Raw genomic sequence first — 20,480 nt, 5'->3', positions numbered from 1 at the left:
GGTTAAGTCCTTGCAGCAGACAACAAACAATTTGTTATATTAGTATTGTGTTACTTAGGTTATCATTTATTTAATAATTGGATTTTAGAAATCTATCAGAAGTTCTCTCTTTCTTTTATAGGCTCCAGTTTCTTCCTATAACCATCACTGGACTGAATCTCAAGGCTTTATGGCTATCTGAAAATCAGGTATATTATAATTAAAGTACTTAACACTTAATCACCTAAAGAAAATTTGTAAGTGAAAAATCCTTTGTTGAGATTTTTCTGAGTAGGTTTTTATATATTTAAGTAAGTTGATGTTGCATCTTGTAGATGGGTGTTCACAATCTATACAAAGATGCGAGTCTAACACGTACAGCCTTTCATCGTGTGATGGTGCTTGTTTACGAACAGTTTTTTGCAACATGACTTCTGATCCATTGAAACCCCTCCTTTTCATTACCTGCTTCCTGATGTCCATCAGCTGTCTGTAAACAAACTTCTGAAGTCTTGTTTAAGCAATCCAAAGACACCATAGTAATTAGAAGATATCTTCAAAGGATGTAACTTGTAGTTTAATTTTATGGAATATATTTACATATAGATGTGTAGAGTGGTTAGATACTTTTTCTCAGTAGAGCCACACCTTACTGGTATCTTATCTATCCATACTAAGCTGGTATTTTATCAAAGAAGGCAAAGCTTAAGTTCATCCAGTCATGGAGGTGGCCAGGACAAGATGATTGGACGAGAAATTGTTACCACAGATCATGAACAGTTCCCTGTGGTGTTTTCATCATCGTTTATATATCTTTCCCTTTTCATAATTGCAGTTTAATTCAAACAACTTAACAATATCTTATTAGTTAGATTGTTAAAAAACTATTTACACAGTACTGGAACATGTAAAACTTCTATATGTATTATTATTTAGATTTTTAAAACAACAACTTATTTACACAGCACTGGATCATGTAGAACCTTTAGATATCTTATTAGTTAGATTGCTAAAATAACAACGTATATACACAGTACTGGAACATGTAGAACTTCTAGATGTCTTATTACTTAGTTTGTTAAAATAACAACGTATATACACAGTACTGGAACATGTAGAACTTCTAGATGTCTTATTACTTAGTTTGTTAAAATAACAACGTATATACACAGTACTGGAACATGTAGAACTTCTAGATGTCTTATTATTTAGTTTGTTAAAATAACAACGTATATACACAGTACTGGAACATGTAGAACTTCTAGATGTCTTATTACTTAGTTTGTTAAAATAACAACGTATTTACACAGCACTGGATCATGTAGAACCTTTAGATATCTTATTAGTTAGATTGCTAAAATAACAACGTATATACACAGTACTGGAACATGTAGAACATGTCTTATTACTTAGTTTGTTAAAATAACAACGTATATACACAGTACTGGAACATGTAGAACTTCTAGATGTCTTATTACTTAGTTTGTTAAAATAACAACTAATTTACACAGCACTGGATCATGTAGAACCTTTAGATATCTTATTAGTTAGATTGCTAAAATAACAACGTATATACACAGTACTGGAACATGTAGAACATGTCTTATTACTTAGTTTGTTAAAATAACAACGTATATACACAGTACTGGAACATGTAGAACTTCTAGATGTCTTATTACTTAGTTTGTTAAAATAACAACTAATTTACACAGCACTGGATCATGTAGAACCTTTAGATATCTTATTAGTTAGATTGCTAAAATAACAACGTATATACACAGTACTGGAACATGTAGAACATGTCTTATTACTTAGTTTGTTAAAATAACAACTTATTTACACAGCACTGGATCATGTAGAACCTTTAGATATCTTATTAGTTAGATTGCTAAAATAACAACGTATATACACAGTACTGGAACATGTAGAACATGTCTTATTACTTAGTTTGTTAAAATAACAACGTATATACACAGTACTGGAACATGTAGAACTTCTAGATGTCTTATTATTTAGTTTGTTAAAATAACAACGTATATACACAGTACTGGAACATGTAGAACTTCTAGATGTCTTATTACTTAGTTTGTTAAAATAACAACTTATTTACACAGCACTGGATCATGTAGAACCTTTAGATATCTTATTAGTTAGATTGCTAAAATAACAACGTATATACACAGTACTGGAACATGTAGAACATGTCTTATTACTTAGTTTTGGGAAAGATTAGGTGTTTCATCATGAAAGACAGTAGTCATTTAACTGAAGTTTAAATTTGCTGGCCTACAAAATATGCATCATAAACTCAAAGTTGATCCACTTTGTGAAACATATATCATAAGGTTTTAATGTTATTTAACAGTTATATCTATGTCACAGTACTCTCTGCATATGTGAAAATAGGTGTCCATGCTTTAAAAAATTATTTAGGGTTAGTTCTTCAGGTGTTAAAAAGTAGCTCTGTATGAATATTTTATTTGTACATTTAATGGTAAGTAACTTTTGTGTTAGTGTAGTTTTCAGGTATTATAGCACTTAAATGAACTTCGATTTTCCATTGTATGTAATTTATGGGTTTATTTTATTCTTTTTTTGAGTGAAACAAATACTAAAAATAGAAATAAAATTGAAATATCTGCCCTTCATTTTTTTGTTAGTATTATTCGGGAAAATAGAAATTTGTTGTTTTTTTTTCAGTCAAAACCGTTACTGAAATTTCAGTCTGATGAACTTGATGGCATGAAAATATTGACGTGCTTTCTCTTGCCTCAACAAGAACAACAACAACAAAACCTTGGTAAGTTCCATAATTACAGTTTTAATTATCAGTGTTCAAAACCTGTGAGTGTTCATGAAAATAATTAGATTTATTTGAGTTAAAGGAAGTGTTGTCATGAAGTAGCAGACACCATCACAGTCTTTTGAAAGATTAAAGCTAAACGTAGACTATCATGTGTTATTATTTGTACTAAATTTTATGTATTTTATCCTGCGAGCACAAAGCTGCTTTTCAGTAATGCAGTATCATCTCTTTTGTAAGTCATTTGTAAATGTGATGTTGAAGATTTTAGTTGCTTCTAAACCGTGGTAATGATTCAGTTGTTGTTTTTTGTAATATGTACATTTTCCATTAAGTAAAAAAAAACATGTAATGGTAATAAAAATATTTTTTTTCCATGAGAAACTATCTAAAGATTTTTAAACATTTACCTGAAGAAAAAGTGATATATCTATATAATCAAATATAACTCCAAAAATAAAATACTGAAAACAAAGAGGTAATAACAAAATGTTAGTTTATTTTTTCAACGTATTTTTTTTTGCTTAACTTAGCAGAAATGTTGTGTGAAATTTATGAGAGATTTAAATAATTTAGCTGTTTATTGTTGTAAAAAATAATACCATAAAAATAATGTCATAAAAAATAATGTCATTGTTTATAATCACGGTTGAATCATCACGAGCTGATTGTGTACATTCATCAAGCTTAGAAACACATGTAATGTGTATTATGTACAGTAGCATTTTATTCTTTTTCAAAGTGGGCGTGCAGCTTCATCATCTGACGTTGCACCCTATGTACTTTTCGTCCTGTTATGAATTATTCTAATCTCTCTTGTTCAGAAAGCAGTCATAACTAAGTATGTCTTTGTTGTTCACATGACAGAGAGTCCACTTCAAGAAAAGTGGAATCACAAAGGTGAAGAGAGAGAATCAACTGTCAGGTTTTGTAATGAAAGCGAACAAGACAAAGAAGGAAAAGAGGTTGGTAAAAACACAGGATGTGTGTCGGGTCTGAGTGTTAATTCACTTTATTACTACCTGTCAGTAAACTTGGTAATAGATTCCTAACAGTAAATTGTGAGTGGAAATGAAGTGTATGGTAATAATACGGAAACTACTCCATATCTGCTATATTCAGTTCCAACTCGGCCTTTTGCTCTGAAGCAGCTGTTCGAGCCAGCTTGCATACAACGGACACAGTAATGGCTGATACATTATTTATATTAATTGCTTGATAGACAGAGAACCTTTATGAAAACGTCTGATAAATTGTATTTTCATGTTAAAGCACGCAAAATTTATTATTTGTCTAATCAACTTGTTCCTTTTTTGTTCGAGACTTCCCTGGAGTCATTTCTTTTTAATTACATGTGTTTCAATAAATTGGAAACTTTAATTGCACATATGTAAAATATTATGGTTAAAATAGTTAAAATATTATGGTTAAAATAGTTAAAATATTATGGTTAAGAGCATTTGTACACCATTAAAGATATTAATAAACTGCAAATATTTTTACCAAAAACGACTTTTGTGAATAGTGCAGACTTAAGAATTGGATAATTCTGTTTCTTGTCGTTAGAAATTAGAAATGAAAGTAAAGAAAAATTTATACTGATATGTCAGCCACGTTATACCTGCTGTATCCACTGTTGATGAAATCTTTGTTTTATCAGTTACGGTGCTCGTAAGGCCAGCTAGGATACAACAAAATGTACATCATTTGTTTTAACAATGAGCCTTTCAATGTAAACTAGATACTGATGATGAACTATAATTATTGTTTGTTGTATTTTAAAATGCCTAATCTTGTTGCAGTATCAAACTAATGTTTTAAATATTAACATCAAACTTAGTATGTTTTTTTGTGAACGTTAAAATATTTAGTGTTGTATATAAAATGTATAGTGTCTGTGTTTTTTAATAGTAAAAACGTGTTCTTTTGTTAAAGTTGAAATAAGTGTGTTTTTTATGAAGGTTCAATATTTTATTAAAATGATCTATCTGTGTACAATGGCCTGAACTTAATTTATAAATTTTTTTGAACTAATATGATAAACAATTACCAAGTTATTTTTTATATTTAGAGTTAAACTGTTCTAGGTGGTTTAAAAAAACATTCAGTGGTGACCCATGTTACAAACAGAATTGGTCAGTCATTTAATGGTTGTATAGTTTCTATCAGAAGTTTCATTAGGTGTGTTATTTTAATTCTTTAAAATAGAAAAGACAGTTGTGGTCAGTAACTTAGTACGATTAGCTGTAATTAAAGTAAGTTCTAAATATTTTAACATGTATATTTTTTCATTATTTTTTAAAGACTCAGTTTATCAGACATGACACTCCTCATCCCAAGGAAATGAAAGCAAGACTTCACAAGTTACTTGTCTATAAAGCAAAGAACATTGATGGTCATGTTGTGTCCCATGACGAGGTAAGTACATTTGAAACTTGTTTACAAAAGATACTGAAAGTTTAGGCCCAGCATGGTCAGGTGGTTAAGGCACTCGACTCATAATCCGAGGGTTGCAGGTTCAAATCCCCGTCACATGAAACATGCTTACCCTTTCAGCCATGGGGGTGTTATAATGCGATGGTCAATCCCGCTATTCATTAGTAAAAGAGTAACCCAAGAGTTGGTGATGGGTGGTAATGACTAGCTGCCTTCTGTCTAGTTTTACACTGCTAAATTAAGGACTGCTAGCACATATAGCTCTTGTGCAGCTTTGTACAAAATTCAAAATGAAACTAACCAAACTGAAAGTTAAAACAATAACATGTATTTATGTGATATTCTGGGAAGTGAATTAATGTTATTGTTTTTCCATAAAGTTACTGATGTATAATTGGTCACTGTAAACCTTTTTTTTTTTCCAAAAAGTTGGAAGTAAGCTTTATTACTGTTTTAAAATTGAAAGCATTAAACAGCCCTTATATTATCAGGTCATTCATTAATCATGTTTATAGATTATCAAATTATTCGTTAAACATTTTATAGGTTATCAAATTATTCATTAAAAATATAGATTATAAAATTATTCAATAAAAAAATGATAGATTATCAACCAATTCACTAATTATCTATAGATTATCAGGTAATTAATTAAACATCTTTATAGGTTGTCAGTTGACTCATAAAGTCAGAAATAAAAAAAATAATATTCTCGTGCTACTAAACGAAGTTACTTACCCACTAAAAGAATCATATAACCTCGTATAACTAACTAAATTATATATGAAGTAATATGATTGGATGGAATGCCTCAGAACATTTGTAATTTTAAGACCACGCACCAGCTTCACTGTTTTGCCACTAGCTAATTGTTTTGGTATAAATCCCTATTTTTAATTTTTACAATTTTTTTTTTTAACTTCTTCCTTTCTGATCTTGCTTGTGGTATTCTCAGATTCACTGATTTCCGTATGAGTAATTGATAAGAGCCATAGAACATCTGTAGGTTCAACAAATAAGGTTTCACAAAGTAAAATATAAATTTTCACTGGATCTAAATAAGAAAAAGATTGGACATAATATATCATACAGTGAAATAATATTTATTTCCAACACTCATAAATAACAGTCAAAACTTTTAATGGCAAGTATATTTTGGTATTTTTACTGGAATGTGTATCAGATCAGTATCTTTGATGGTATTCAGTTTTCTATAAAATCATGTTATCTTGTGTATATATCTGTTTGAGAATTCATGGCATTATATTAGAATAATAATGCTATTCTTGTCAGGACAGATGCCACCCAAATGACATATGGTCTTTCTCACTGTAAGACAAAGAATTTTGTATCCATGGAGCATCACCTAGCTTGCTAGTAGGAGTTATCACTGTCTTTTTATATGCACTGTGTGTTATATTACAGCAGTCTTCTGGATGAGAAAGTACATGTGATACACTAGCTTTGTGATCTAGTTCCACAAGTAACCAGGATAAGAGAACTTAGTTGCTCCCTTAGTCAATATTTCTGTACATATTCAACATATGTTATTAAAACAGAAAATTGACTGAGGGAGTAACTAATTTCTCTCATTCTGTTTACTTGTGGAACTAGATCACCCATTAATATCTAATACCGTGTTTCTCCGAAAATAAGACAGGGCTTATATTAATTTTCACTCCAAAATATGACACTAGGGCTTATTTTCGGGGGATGTCTTATTTTGATATGTTAAAAAAATGAAGTTACAAAGTAAAACTATTAAACTAACCATTTAAAATAAACTATTATTAAACTAACTGATTAATACTTAAACAAACTAATTAACTAACTATTAAACTAATTAATAAATTATTTTTTTTTTATTTTTTTCCTCTTCCTGCCATTCTTAACTAGGGCTTATTTTAAGGGTAGGCCTTATATTAAAACTATCCCCAAAAAATCACACTAGGTCTTATTTTATGGGTAGGTCTTATTATCGGAGAAACACGGTAAGAAACATGCAATAAGCTTACATTCAATATAATTGCAAAATGAAAAAAATTACCAAACGTTTTCTTGTACTCAACAGTATCACCCCTTCTTTCAAACATTTTTATGTGCTTATTCTTGGAAGGACCATTTAATGGCTATTAAATGTATCGGGTCTTCACACATTATCATTGAAAAATTAAGTTATAATTATTTTTATGTTTGACTGAAAGATTCATTATTTATGTTTGAAAATTAAAATGTTTGCTTAATATTTTTTTCCTCTTCTTTTATATAGAATGAGGATACTGTAGTGGAAAGTTTCCGACCTCACCGTGCCTCAGTAGATGAGGACGTAACTAATTCAAAAGAACCAGTTGTTGTCAACCATATTTCAGGTTTGTTACTTCTACCCCGAAGGGGATTCTTGTGTTATTTTTACTTGTACATAAAGTTGTTCATTTTTATGTAAAGATTTTATTTAAGTATGATCAAAGAAGTAAGTTTTATTGTATATTGTTATAAAAATTTATTTTTTACATGTGTGTCTTAAAGAGTATCATAAAATTAGTTGTTATTTGTGGAATAAAAAGATAAAATTATCACGGTCATGATTGTTGTCACTTGTGCAGTGAAATTAGTGGATACAGAAAACAAATGTATAATAGTTGTTGTATAGGGACATGGGTTGATCTATGGAAGAACTCTCTTTGTTTAAAGAGGGTGAATCAGGTTTGAATCTGGACACAATACCACAAAATATTCCCCATCTTTTAAGCTGTAAGTATGTTATAAGAGTGACAGAATATTCCCCATCTTTTAGGCTGTAGGTATGTTATAAGAGTGACAGTTTTTTCCTTAGTATGAATGGAAGATCAAAAGGTGCTGTTGATCAGATGACCTCCTTCTGGTCAGTTGTCCAAAATTGGGGATGATGGCAGATGGATATAACAGCTTTTGACATAAACACAAATACAAGTTATTTAATATTATCTCAATAAGTGAGCTAAGACAATTACAATCTGCATTGACAATGTTGATGTTACAATAATTACTAACAGAAACATTAAAGATAAATTTAGTTGTCTGGTGTAAATAGTTAGGAAGGAAAGTTGACATTTAAATGAAACATTAACATGTAAACATTTCATAATTTGGGCCTTACAAACATTTACAATGAGCATGTTTGTTTCAAGTCTGATTAGCTATCAATCTTCAAACCATAACATGGAGTTACTCACTGTCATTTATCTGGCATAATTCCAACTACTGAATATATATTTGTGCAATAAAATATTCTGTATTGTAATGAACCATAAAAAATGGTCATTGTAATGATAAAACTTAGCTTTTTTTATGAATCCATAAATTCAAGCTATTACCAATAACCCATTAAAAGCCAAACCTAATGCTGAGTAATTTGTTATTATTGAATGTTTACTTATTTCCTTTTTGTATTGAAAAGATTACATTAGAGGAATGATTGTTTCTCACTGTTTTGCCTTAATAGGTGTAACGATTTAGCTGTAAGATGTATTATTTATCATTTAAATATTCTTCCACCCAATTATTCATGTTTTTGTATGATGTAATTTTGTCATGAAAAGTACTGTGTCTTGTCGAACAAGTAGATAAAGACAACAAATGACATTTGACAGAACTCTATACATTGAAACTATCAGTAAGTCATTATACAATGTATGGTTTAAGTTATTAACTGTCTGAGAAACATCTTCTTTATTGTTAAAACCTGAGGTTTGAAAGTGCTATGCTTTTATACCTAAAAAAAAGAACAGTTTTATTTTTGGAAAATGATAAAATGAATGAACTGTTTATGTGTTCATAGGCAGGGAAGAAGTAGCAACTTCATCACAACATGTTCCAAGAGATTTTGAATCTCTTGAAGAACTTAAAAAGGTTGATCAACCAGTTCCAATGCCCAGACTATCCAAGCACAAAATGGAAGACATCTTACAAAGTGAGAAAGCTATGAACCACATCCAGTTGGCACAAACTGAACCTGAACAAGCACGAACTGTAGCACATATGGCTTCAACCAACCCTCGAGCATCTGATGTCAATCTTATTGCACAACGCAGCTTGGACGTTGAAGTATCAGAGGTTGATAACTTCAGAGAAGAAGACATACAGGAAGAGGAACTTCATTCTGCATCAGAAGAGTCTGATACCAATCATTCTAGGAAGGTAATTCATGGAGTACTTATTCTAATGGTAATTTTGAGATGTGTGTGCTGTTTGTTGTAAGTTAGTAGAACTGTAACTTTCTGTGTGAGTGAAGTGTATACAAGGAGTACAATGTTAGTGAAATTTGAAAGTTCAGGATAGAGGTTTGAAATCATTACCAAAAACCTGTGATACACCACGATACATTAAACTGCATCTACCATATATATTTATACATCTGAACGCAAGTTGGATATCAGGCAGGTGGTAGGCTTGTATTGTTTTATTCATCCAAATGTATTTTAAGTATCTGTTCAATAGGTTATCAGAGCTTCATAATACTGCACAGTGTGTCCTCTTATAACAATATTTACGTAATGACAGAATCACAAGTTCTGGTAATGTTTGTAAATATCGTAGTTGAAGGTTTGAATTTCTTGTTCTTCTTTCTTCTGCCAGTTTTTTATTACGTCGTAATTAAAAAACTTAAACAATGGTTTTAACCAATTCCACTGAGGTGATAGTTTCAAATGATGTATCCACTTTTATAAGTATTATTAACCAATTCCACTGAGGTGATAGTTTCAAATGATGTATCCACTTTTATAAGTATTATTTGGTTTTAACCAATTCCACTGAGGTGATAGTTTCAAATGATGTATCCACTTTTATAAGTATTATTTGGTTTTAACCAATTCCACTGAGGTGATAGTTTCAAATGATGTATCCACTTTTATAAGTATTATTAACCAATTCCACTGAGGTGATAGTTTCAAATGATGTATCCACTTTTATAAGTATTATTAACCAATTCCACTGAGGTGATAGTTTCAAATGATGTATCCACTTTTATAAGTATTATTTGGTTTTAACCAATTCCACTGAGGTGATAGTTTCAAATGATGTATCCACTTTTATAAGTATTATTAACCAATTCCACTGAGGTGATAGTTTCAAATGATGTATCCACTTTTATAAGTATTATTAACCAATTCCACTGAGGTGATAGTTTCAAATGATGTATCCACTTTTATAAGTATTATTTGGTTTTAACCAATTCCACTGAGGTGATAGTTTCAAATGATGTATCCACTTTTATAAGTATTATTTGGTTTTAACCAATTCCACTGAGGTGATAGTTTCAAATGATGTATCCACTTTTATAAGTATTATTTGGTTTTAACCAATTCCACTGAGGTGATAGTTTCAAATGATGTATCCACTTTTATAAGTATTATTAACCAATTCCACTGAGGTGATAGTTTCAAATGATGTATCCACTTTTATAAGTATTATTAACCAATTCCACTGAGGTGATAGTTTCAAATGATGTATCCACTTTTATAAGTATTATTTGGTTTTAACCAATTCCACTGAGGTGATAGTTTCAAATGATGTATCCACTTTTATAAGTATTATTTGGTTTTAACCAATTCCACTGAGGTGATAGTTTCAAATGATGTATCCACTTTTATAAGTATTATTTGGTTTTAACCAATTCCACTGAGGTGATAGTTTCAAATGATGTATCCACTTTTATAAGTATTATTTGGTTTTAACCAATTCCACTGAGGTGATAGTTTCAAATGATGTATCCACTTTTATAAGTATTATTAACCAATTCCACTGAGGTGATAGTTTCAAATGATGTATCCACTTTTATAAGTATTATTAACCAATTCCACTGAGGTGATAGTTTCAAATGATGTATCCACTTTTATAAGTATTATTTGGTTTTAACCAATTCCACTGAGGTGATAGTTTCAAATGATGTATCCACTTTTATAAGTATTATTAACCAATTCCACTGAGGTGATAGTTTCAAATGATGTATCCACTTTTATAAGTATTATTAACCAATTCCACTGAGGTGATAGTTTCAAATGATGTATCCACTTTTATAAGTATTATTAACCAATTCCACTGAGGTGATAGTTTCAAATGATGTATCCACTTTTATAAGTATTATTAACCAATTCCACTGAGGTGATAGTTTCAAATGATGTATCCACTTTTATAAGTATTATTAACCAATTCCACTGAGGTGATAGTTTCAAATGATGTATCCACTTTTATAAGTATTATTTGGTATTAACCAATTCCACTGAGGTGATAGTTTCAAATGATGTATCCACTTTTATAAGTATTATTTGGTATTAACCAATTCCACTGAGGTGATAGTTTCAAATGATGTATCCACTTTTATAAGTATTATTTGGTATTAACCAATTCCACTGAGGTGATAGTTTCAAATGATGTATCCACTTTTATAAGTATTATTAATAGCTAGTAAAAAATTTTTAAAATTTTAATTCTGTTGTTTAATTCATCACCCTTTGAAGACAGTTTTCTTATTGTAGAAAGTTCATTTGTTCAAAATTGCCAAATTTTAACATTTTAAAAGGTCACTATAAACTGAACCCCTTACTAACGTCAGATGCCCTCAAGGGACTTGGGATGACTGAGAGTCAGAAAATAAACTATGTGTGTTTCTCTCACTGAGAGAAGTTGAACTGAAGAGAACACATGAAAGTGTCCAGACTTGTTTGTTATAAACTTCTTGTTCCAACAACAGTGAATGTAAACTGTTTTATTTTATATTACTCTACATGGTATTGTGTATTTACTTTCTCACTATGTGAACTTTTTTCAATTTATTATTATTATATGTTATTTCTTGTGTAATTCCTTCACATACCTGAGAGTAATTCTCAACAGTGAACCACTTAACATGGTTGATGGTTGAATTACAAACATATTATGTACTGATTTACTTATTGTTTTCCAAAATCTCTTGAATTGTCAATGCTTTTCTTTTGTTTAAAATTTAAAAACCAGTAATTAATATTAACTCTGTTACTACTGGTTGTAGTGTTTGTAGTCATAACAATATGAAATTGAACTAATAACAATAAAACTTCTTCAATTATTAATGTTATTATTTTTTATAATAAATGTTGTGATATTAAGTTAATATCTTCTTTTGCAATGAAAAAAAAATCCATAGTGTTTTTGAGCAGACAAAATTCTGCTTGCTTTGAGAGGATCAAGGAAAGTTACAAAAATATTCAGAAACCAGTCAGTTCACGGGTAGATTAGTAACGAACCAGTCAGTTCATGGGTAGATTAGTAACGAACCAGTCAGTTCACGCGTATATTAGTAACGAACCAGTCAGTTCACGCGTAGATTAGTAATGAACCAACCAGTTCACGGGTAGATTAGTAACGAACCACTCAGTTCACGGGTAGATTAGTAACGAACCACTCAGTTCACGGGTAGATTAGTAACGAACCACTCAGTTCACGGGTAGATTAGTAACGAACCACTCAGTTCACACATAGATTAGTAACGAACCACTCAGTCCACGGGTAGATTAGTAACAAACCACGCATAGATTAGTAAGTAAAAAACACAGTTTACACATGCTGGTCAGAAGACAGTTGAAACTTTATCCTCTACACGTGTTTCTACAACAGACAGTTGCCGTCCATTCCAATGTCTCATCATGAATAGTGTGCCTAAACAATCTATCAAAGAACAAATTACTACTGTTTTTCTTAAGTTATGTAGTCCTTCACTTTTTCTTACAAGTCTATTGTTTCACCGTTTAATTCGTGTTTATGTTTTATGTGTATAAAATGTAGTTAGGTTATTAATGTAAAGTCTGTTTATTGTCATATTAGAAAGTAACAAGTGGTAAATAAATCACTTCCTGTGAATAAAAATGAAGTGATTTGCTGACCAGTACAAATCAGTTAATTACGTGAAGTCTAAATGGAAGTTTCTCCAGAAAAGAGTTTAAAAATAAGAAACAGAACAAATGTAGCTACAGGAGAAAAGTTTATAGTATGTAGAACATTTAACTATTTTTCAGCATATACAGTATAAGTTCATTTGTAGCTTTAATCTCTATTCTCACTTCAAAACTTTAAACATGGAATTGAGACAGACTTGGGTGAGATTTCAAGCACTTTGAAAGATTTCCTGATTGATTTGTTAAAGGTTTTTAGAGTTATTTTTCTTAACAGAATGAAGAACGAAAAGTCTGTTTTACCTCTGAGACTGAGAACCATCCCGAGTATGAACTGAAACTTCATCGCCGAGATACACCCCACCATCTGAAGAATAAACGTATCAATCCTTCAAAGGAAGATGAAGTAAAGGTAATATCATATGAGGGAGTCGAACAAATTTATACATTAATGTGGTGTACCTTATAAACTATACCTTATAACTAACTCTCTGTTCACCAACAATGTGGTGTACCTTATAACTAACTCTCTGTTCACCAACAATGTGGTGTACCTTATAACTAACTCTCTGTTCACCAACAGTGTGGTATACCTTATAACTATACCTTATAACTAACTCTCTGTTCACCAACAATTTGGTATACCTTCTACAGTCTTATAACTAACTCTCTGTTCACCAACAATGTGGTATACCTTCTCCAGTCTTATAACTAACTCTCTGTTCACCAACAATGTGGTATACCTTCTCCAGTCTTATAACTAACTTTCTGTTCACCAACAATGTGGTATACCTTCTCCAGTCTTAGAATTTACATAAAACTAACTCTCTGTTCACCAACAATTTGGTATACCTTCTCCAGTCTTAGAATTTACTTATAACCAACTCTCTGTTCACCAACAATTTGGTATACCCTCTCCAGTCTTAGAATTTTCATAAAAGTAACTCTCTGTTCACCAACAATTTGGTATACCTTCTCCAGTCTTAGAATTTATTTAAAACTAACTCTCTGTTCACCATCAGAAATTATTGTGAAATAGATAGTTTCATCTGGAGAAATCCTGTTACACTTGTTCTCTACATTTCCCCCACCTGTACACGTACAGATGTGTCAGTGATACTTTTACTGCTTCTTCAGTGGCACAGTAGTTTGTCTGCAGACTTACACAGCTAGAAACTGAGTTTCGATACTTGTGGTGGGCAGATAGACCTTTGTGTAGTTCTCTGGTCAACAACAAACAATACTGATACCAGCTTTGTTTCTATGTAACACAACATCAAATACAAAATCTACAAATGCTTATCTTTTCTTAGCCTCAACGTTTTTAAATCTGACACACAGTTCAAAAAGAAATATTCAGTGCAAGAGCATTCAAACTGCTCCTGAAACCAAACAAGTTATCAGCACGCTAAAAAAAAATTATTAACACAAGATTCTGATCAATGAACAATGTTGACAAAGAAATCAACTTTATAAGGTGGCCATTCATTCACCCCAAAAATTATTGTGCAAAAAATATCAAACAACCACTACAACAAAAATTTACTGTAGAAACAAGTTCCTACTTGGCAATAGAACTGGTACTAATAAGCCAAAAAAAACAACATAACATTACACTGCAGTTTACCATTTCTCTCTCATATCAGTACAAAATTAATTGAAACTTGGACAAAACTTACCACTGAACATAAAATTACTGTTTGTTTGTTTTTTCAAACCCCCCTTCCCCAAGTTAAAATCATTATCAAATTAGTTTTTTTTTAATTAAATAATATATCTCTTTATAAAATAACGTGTTAATAACTGTTCAGAATTCTGCTTCAGTGGAACTGGAAGAAAATTGGAAACCAGATTTACTGAACATAATAAAAACACCCTTTTGTGTTTACTACCATTGCAACACAAAGTATTGTGGTGCATCTGTTAAAAACTATTTAATTTTAAACAAAGAACTAGACATCAACAACATGAAATGGAATAAACCTATCTTAATTAAACAAAACAGATGCACACTTTAACCAACACTCATGTGATGCCAAGGTACTTTTGCGAAGTTATTAAGCATTAATTAATCATAGGACTTCTTTGTTTCGGACTGTATGTACAGATGTGTGTGTGTATATTCCTACATCAAGGTAAACTACTTGTACTTTATGGTGACGTAACTTTGTCAAAGCACTATACAGGGTGTCCCAAAAAATGTATACACACTTTGAATGATTATAAGTACAATGTTTATTAAAATATATCTAGGTTCTGTAACCCAAGTTTAAGAAGACAAGTGTAGAATCTCTTGAGTTATCACAGGTAATTGAACTGATCACCTTTCTGATCCAGGCACTGCTGATAATGCGGACAGATGGAATTGCAAACTTCACAAATCATTTCTTTGGTATTTGGGTGCATTATCTTTCAATTGCTGCTCTCAGCTCTTTGATTGTTACAGGTTTTGTGCTATAAACCTTATCTTTGACGTATCCCTATAAAAAAAAAAATCTGGTGAACGTGGGGGAAACTCAGTGCTACCTCTTCGCTCAGTCCATTTGTTTGGTGAACGTGGGGGAAACTCAGTGCTACCTCATCGCTCAATCCATTTGTTCAGCAAATTTTTTGTCAAGATAGGCCCTCACATTATGATGGTAGTGGGAAGGTGATCCATCTTACTGGAAATAAAACTCCTCATTTCCAAATTGCTCTCGAATGTGTGGCACGACAGATTCTTGCAGCAAGTTCAGATAAATGAGACCAGTGACTATGTTTTCAAAAATGAACAGTCCAATTACACCCAACTCTGGTAATCCATGCAACATTGTAACCCCTGGTAAATTTACATGGTGTTCAACAATAACATGTGGGTTCTGAGGTGTCCCCTAGGTGCAATTGTGGCGATTAACTGAATCATTTAACTTAAATATGGCCTCATTGCTCCAGACAATCTTGTTTGGAAACTGTGCATCCTCTGCAGATTTTGCCAGGTACCACTCAGAAAATTCAACTCTCTGGTCAGGATCATCTTCATTGAGGGCATGAAGTAATGCCGAAATAAAACTTTTCCAATGAACGCACTTCAAATGTGACATGCGATGGACACTCGATTTTGGGATTCCTATCTCACTAACTGTCTGCCGAACAGATTTTCTTGGAGATCGGTGGAGACTTTCCAAAGCTCTGCTTCTCGTGTGAGACTGGTGGACAACCATGGTCTTCCAGAATCCCCTTTATGGATGTCCTAAACAATTCCATTTGTTTCAAACTTATTTCTGATGCAAGTAATAGTGAATTACATTGGTGGATCTGTTTGAAACTCCATTCTAAACTTTACACTTCATCTATGTTCTCACACTTCCAGTAACACTTTAAGATAAATTTCTTTTTCTCAAAGCTTATAGTCTTGCTTCTTCCATTATGTCAAATCAGGTGCACCTGTAAAAAAAGAAAGTTTGAGTTATAATCATTCAAAGTGTGTATACATTTTTTGGGGCACCCTGTATATTTGTTACAATTTTAAACTTCTACTAAAGTTTAGTTTGTACCTATTGAAACCTTCTTCAAACTTTATATTGTTCATCTGGATTATTCTTCATCAAATTTACAGTAACTTAGTTTCATTTTGTAAACCAATAATATTTTGAATTAAAAATCAAATTCCTGAGATGTGATTTCTAAAGAAAGGATTGCAACACTGTATATTATTGTACTTTTATCTTTAAAGTTTGTTAGTTAAAATAAATATAATTAATAATTTAGTTTTCTAGGTAAAAACAAGCTGTTAAAGTCATTTATTAATGTTGTTTTTTATATCAAATAAATTTATTAGTTTTCAAAATGGAGGTGTGCATGTTAACTTTTGAAAATTATATATGTTATTACCTGGTTGTTCAAAGAGCATGAGAGAAGAGCATTATGTGATCTTACTTTGTCTGTAAATGAATTATCAGTTGTTTATATTCAAAGGTTGAACTTTATATCAGCCTAGAAATATTTCTCTGATAAACTTGTATAAACACATGAGAAGCATGAAAAATGTTTTTTTGCATTTTTTTACCATTATTTTAATCAATTTTAACTGAATGAATAATGTTTTGTACATTTCTTGAAGGTTTCTCAGCTTCTGGCACAGACAATAAGTAAAGAAGAGGAACCACTTCCGTCACCCCCACCATCACCTCCTCAACTCCGACCACTCAGTCAACAAACAGACACCATGAGAACATCAACACCTGGATGCTGTGAGCATTTCTTGTTTCACTGTACACTGTGTAAAGTTCATTATTTGTTTCGTTTTATTGCTTGTTATCTGTCATACGTGTAATGTTTCCAATGAAATTATTGGTTAATATTCAAGTGCTACAACTCTGCCTTGAATTATTTTTGTTTCTTTATAATGTGAAAAAGCTTGGTTAATAATGTAACATTTTTTTCTTACATGTACGTTAATAAGCGCCTTTGTTTTTAGATTTTCTTGTGCCGTTTCAAGTTTTTTAAATACTACCAATATGTAATTGTCCAAATTAAACACTACATTTTTGTTTTGTGTGTTGGTTTTTTCCAAAAAAAACATTACTGGAAAACTTGAGTGTAGTACTGGAACATTTTAAAATAGTACAGTTGAAACTACAGACAAAGAAGTTCCCTTCAAGTTATTTTTAATTTTATGGGGTGGAGATATTTCAGTATTATTGTGTTTTAATGCAAAGAAAGCTACAGGTCTAGTACAATGTGATTGTATGAAGAAGTTTGTTGTTGCACTGTAATATTTAATGAGAAGTTATGTATCTAACAGTCTGTAGTTGGACCATCACTAGGTTGTTTATTTCTTAATTTTTCGTGTCTCTAATCATTCTTTGGAGCATGATTAAACATAGTTAAATTTTTTACACCTTCCTAGCTTCACAACCAACTACACCACCCGTTGCTATCATCGCAGAGGCAATTGAAGAAGAACATTGTCTTATACTCCGTAGAAGCTCAGCAGGGCTAGGGCTTAGCATTGCTGGGGGTAAGGGATCCACACCTTACAAGGGAGAAGATGAGGTGATTATTTGTGTTTAAGAGAAGATTTAGACAAAGAAGACTGTAGTTATTGGGCACTTCAATGGTTGCATCTTTACATATTCTGTCAGTGATGTTTTGAAGTGCTGGTACCGATTGTCATTAGATCAGATTACTCAACTACTGTAACTGATTTTATCTGATGAAGATCTTGTATCCATATCTCAAAACATTTTTCAAGTACCTTTGCAGTGCCTTATAATGTGTATTGTTTTATATTCAGTACCTTTGTGGTGCCTTATAATGTGTATTGTTTTATATTCAGTACCTTTGTGGTGCCTTATAATGTGTATTGTTTTATATTCAGTACCTTTGTGGTGCCTTATAATGTGTATTGTTTTATATTCAGTACCTTTGTGGTGCCTTATGATGTGTATTGTTTTATATTCAGTACCTTTGTGGTGCCTTATGATGTGTATTGTTTTATATTCAGTACCTTTGTGGTGCCTTATGATGTGTATTGTTTTATATTCAGTACCTTTGCAGTGCCTTATAATGTGTATTGTTTTATATTCAGTACCTTTGTGGTGCCTTATACGAGGTCTGTTTAAAAAATACGCGGACTGATGTCATAAAACAAAATGTACTTTATTTAGAAGTTACATGTCTGGGACCCCTTCAAAGTACTCTCCTCCCCAATGCACACACTTATCCCAACGGTGTTTCCACTTGTTGAAACAGTCCTGATATGCTTCTTTTGCAATGTCCTCCAGCTCCTTCGTCGCATTTGCCTTAATCTCGGGAATCGTCTCAAATCTTCTTCCTTTCAAGGGTCTTTTGAGTTTGGAGAACAAGAAAAAATTACAAGGAGCAAGGTCAGGTGAGAAGGGGGGGTGGGGAAGAACAGTGATCGAGTGTTTGGCCAAAAACTCATGAGTTCTGAGGGCTGAATTTCGCAGCAACGCGGTGCATCTTCAATTTTTCAGTCAAAATCTCGTAACAAAATCCAACTGATATCCCACACTCTTCAGCAAGCTTACTGACAGTTAGACGTCGACTTGCCCGCAACAGGGTGTTGATTTTGTCGATGTGTGGGTCGTCAGTTGACGTGGATGGACGTCCAGGACGCTCATCATCTTCAATGGACTGTCGACCGTCCTTAAAACGTTCATGCCACTTGAAACATGCCGTACGCTTCATAGCAACATCACTGTAAGCCGTGTTAAGCATAGCAAAAGTTTCAGTCGCAGATTTTCCAAGTTTAACACAAAATTTCACAGCAAGTCGTTGCTCCTTCAGGTCATTCATTCTGAAATCTGCCAAACGAAAAAAATCGCACTTCACTTAAAACCGCGTAGCTAATACACAAATGAAGATATCTGGAATTGGGAAATGGCGTCGTAATCAGCTGATCTGTGCGAACCTAGCGACACCAAGCGGATTCCCCTGGAACCAACTGGAGCCGTGCAATTCAAACAGTCCGCGTATTTTTTGAACAGCCCTTGTAGTGTGTATTATTTTATATTCTTAGTTTTACAGAAATCTTTCTTTTTTTGTTCTGAAGAAAATTTTGTAAATTATGAAACTTGAAAGGTACAAAATCATTTTACATTTAACACCTTGTTTTAATACATCAGGTAACAAGTAATATAGTTCTATATAACACTTAATCCAACATCAAGATACCAACTCTGTAAAATTAGTCTTGTAATGATTTTGAATAAGAAATGTTGTCTGAAAAACATCTAAAGTTAAGAGTAATTTTCAAATGAAAATGTGTTTCAGTTTTTAAGTTGTGCTACTTGTTATCTCTTTAGTTTTTGTCGTGGTGTTTTCTCCTTCTAACAATACTCAGTATCTTGTAACTTTTAATAAATGTACTTCATTTATTATTTCCTAATGTTTGTCTGTAAAGAATATACTCCTGTTGTTATATCACAATATTTTTTTTGATAAACATACTCCAGTTATTGTCTTTATTATTTCTTAATGTTTTTGTGTAAGGAATATACTCCTATTGTTTTCTCATAATACTTACCACTGATAAATATACTCCTGCTATTATCTTTGGTATGTTGTTTGTTTTTCTTGCTAGGGAATTTTCATCTCCCGCATCACTGATGGAGGCCCAGCTCATCAGTCTGGCTTGAAAATTGGTGACAAAATTCTCATGGTAAAACAAAATTTTACACATTTTATTATACAATTATTAATTATCATTTTATTTTATCATGTATTAGCTGATCTAAAATAAACGATTTTTTTCCTTTGCTATGCACATGTTATAATACTAACTATACAGCTATTCTAATATATACTCTTCACAAAAAAGAAACGCAAAAGAAATATTTTTGTTATTTTAA

The 20,480-nt window shown here is 31.8% G+C and overlaps 1 protein-coding gene across 1 annotated transcript in view; it reads left to right on the top strand.

Moving 5' to 3' along the window:
- The window catches only part of LOC143246652 (protein scribble homolog), a 252,713-nt gene that overhangs the window by 135,042 nt on the left and 97,191 nt on the right, over positions 1–20,480 (top strand). The window contains 10 exon segments of the mRNA XM_076493711.1: positions 122–188; positions 2,680–2,779; positions 3,650–3,747; positions 5,087–5,200; positions 7,488–7,587; positions 9,036–9,394; positions 13,403–13,537; positions 17,225–17,354; positions 18,014–18,159; positions 20,213–20,290. Of these exon segments, the coding sequence (XP_076349826.1) occupies positions 122–188; positions 2,680–2,779; positions 3,650–3,747; positions 5,087–5,200; positions 7,488–7,587; positions 9,036–9,394; positions 13,403–13,537; positions 17,225–17,354; positions 18,014–18,159; positions 20,213–20,290 (1,327 nt within the window).

This window comes from Tachypleus tridentatus, chromosome 3 (assembly GCF_004210375.1).
Source record: "Tachypleus tridentatus isolate NWPU-2018 chromosome 3, ASM421037v1, whole genome shotgun sequence".
In the NCBI taxonomy this organism is placed as follows: domain Eukaryota; kingdom Metazoa; phylum Arthropoda; class Merostomata; order Xiphosura; family Limulidae; genus Tachypleus; species Tachypleus tridentatus.
Note: the sequence above shows the minus strand (reverse complement) of the source record. Positions and strands in the feature narration are given on the sequence as shown.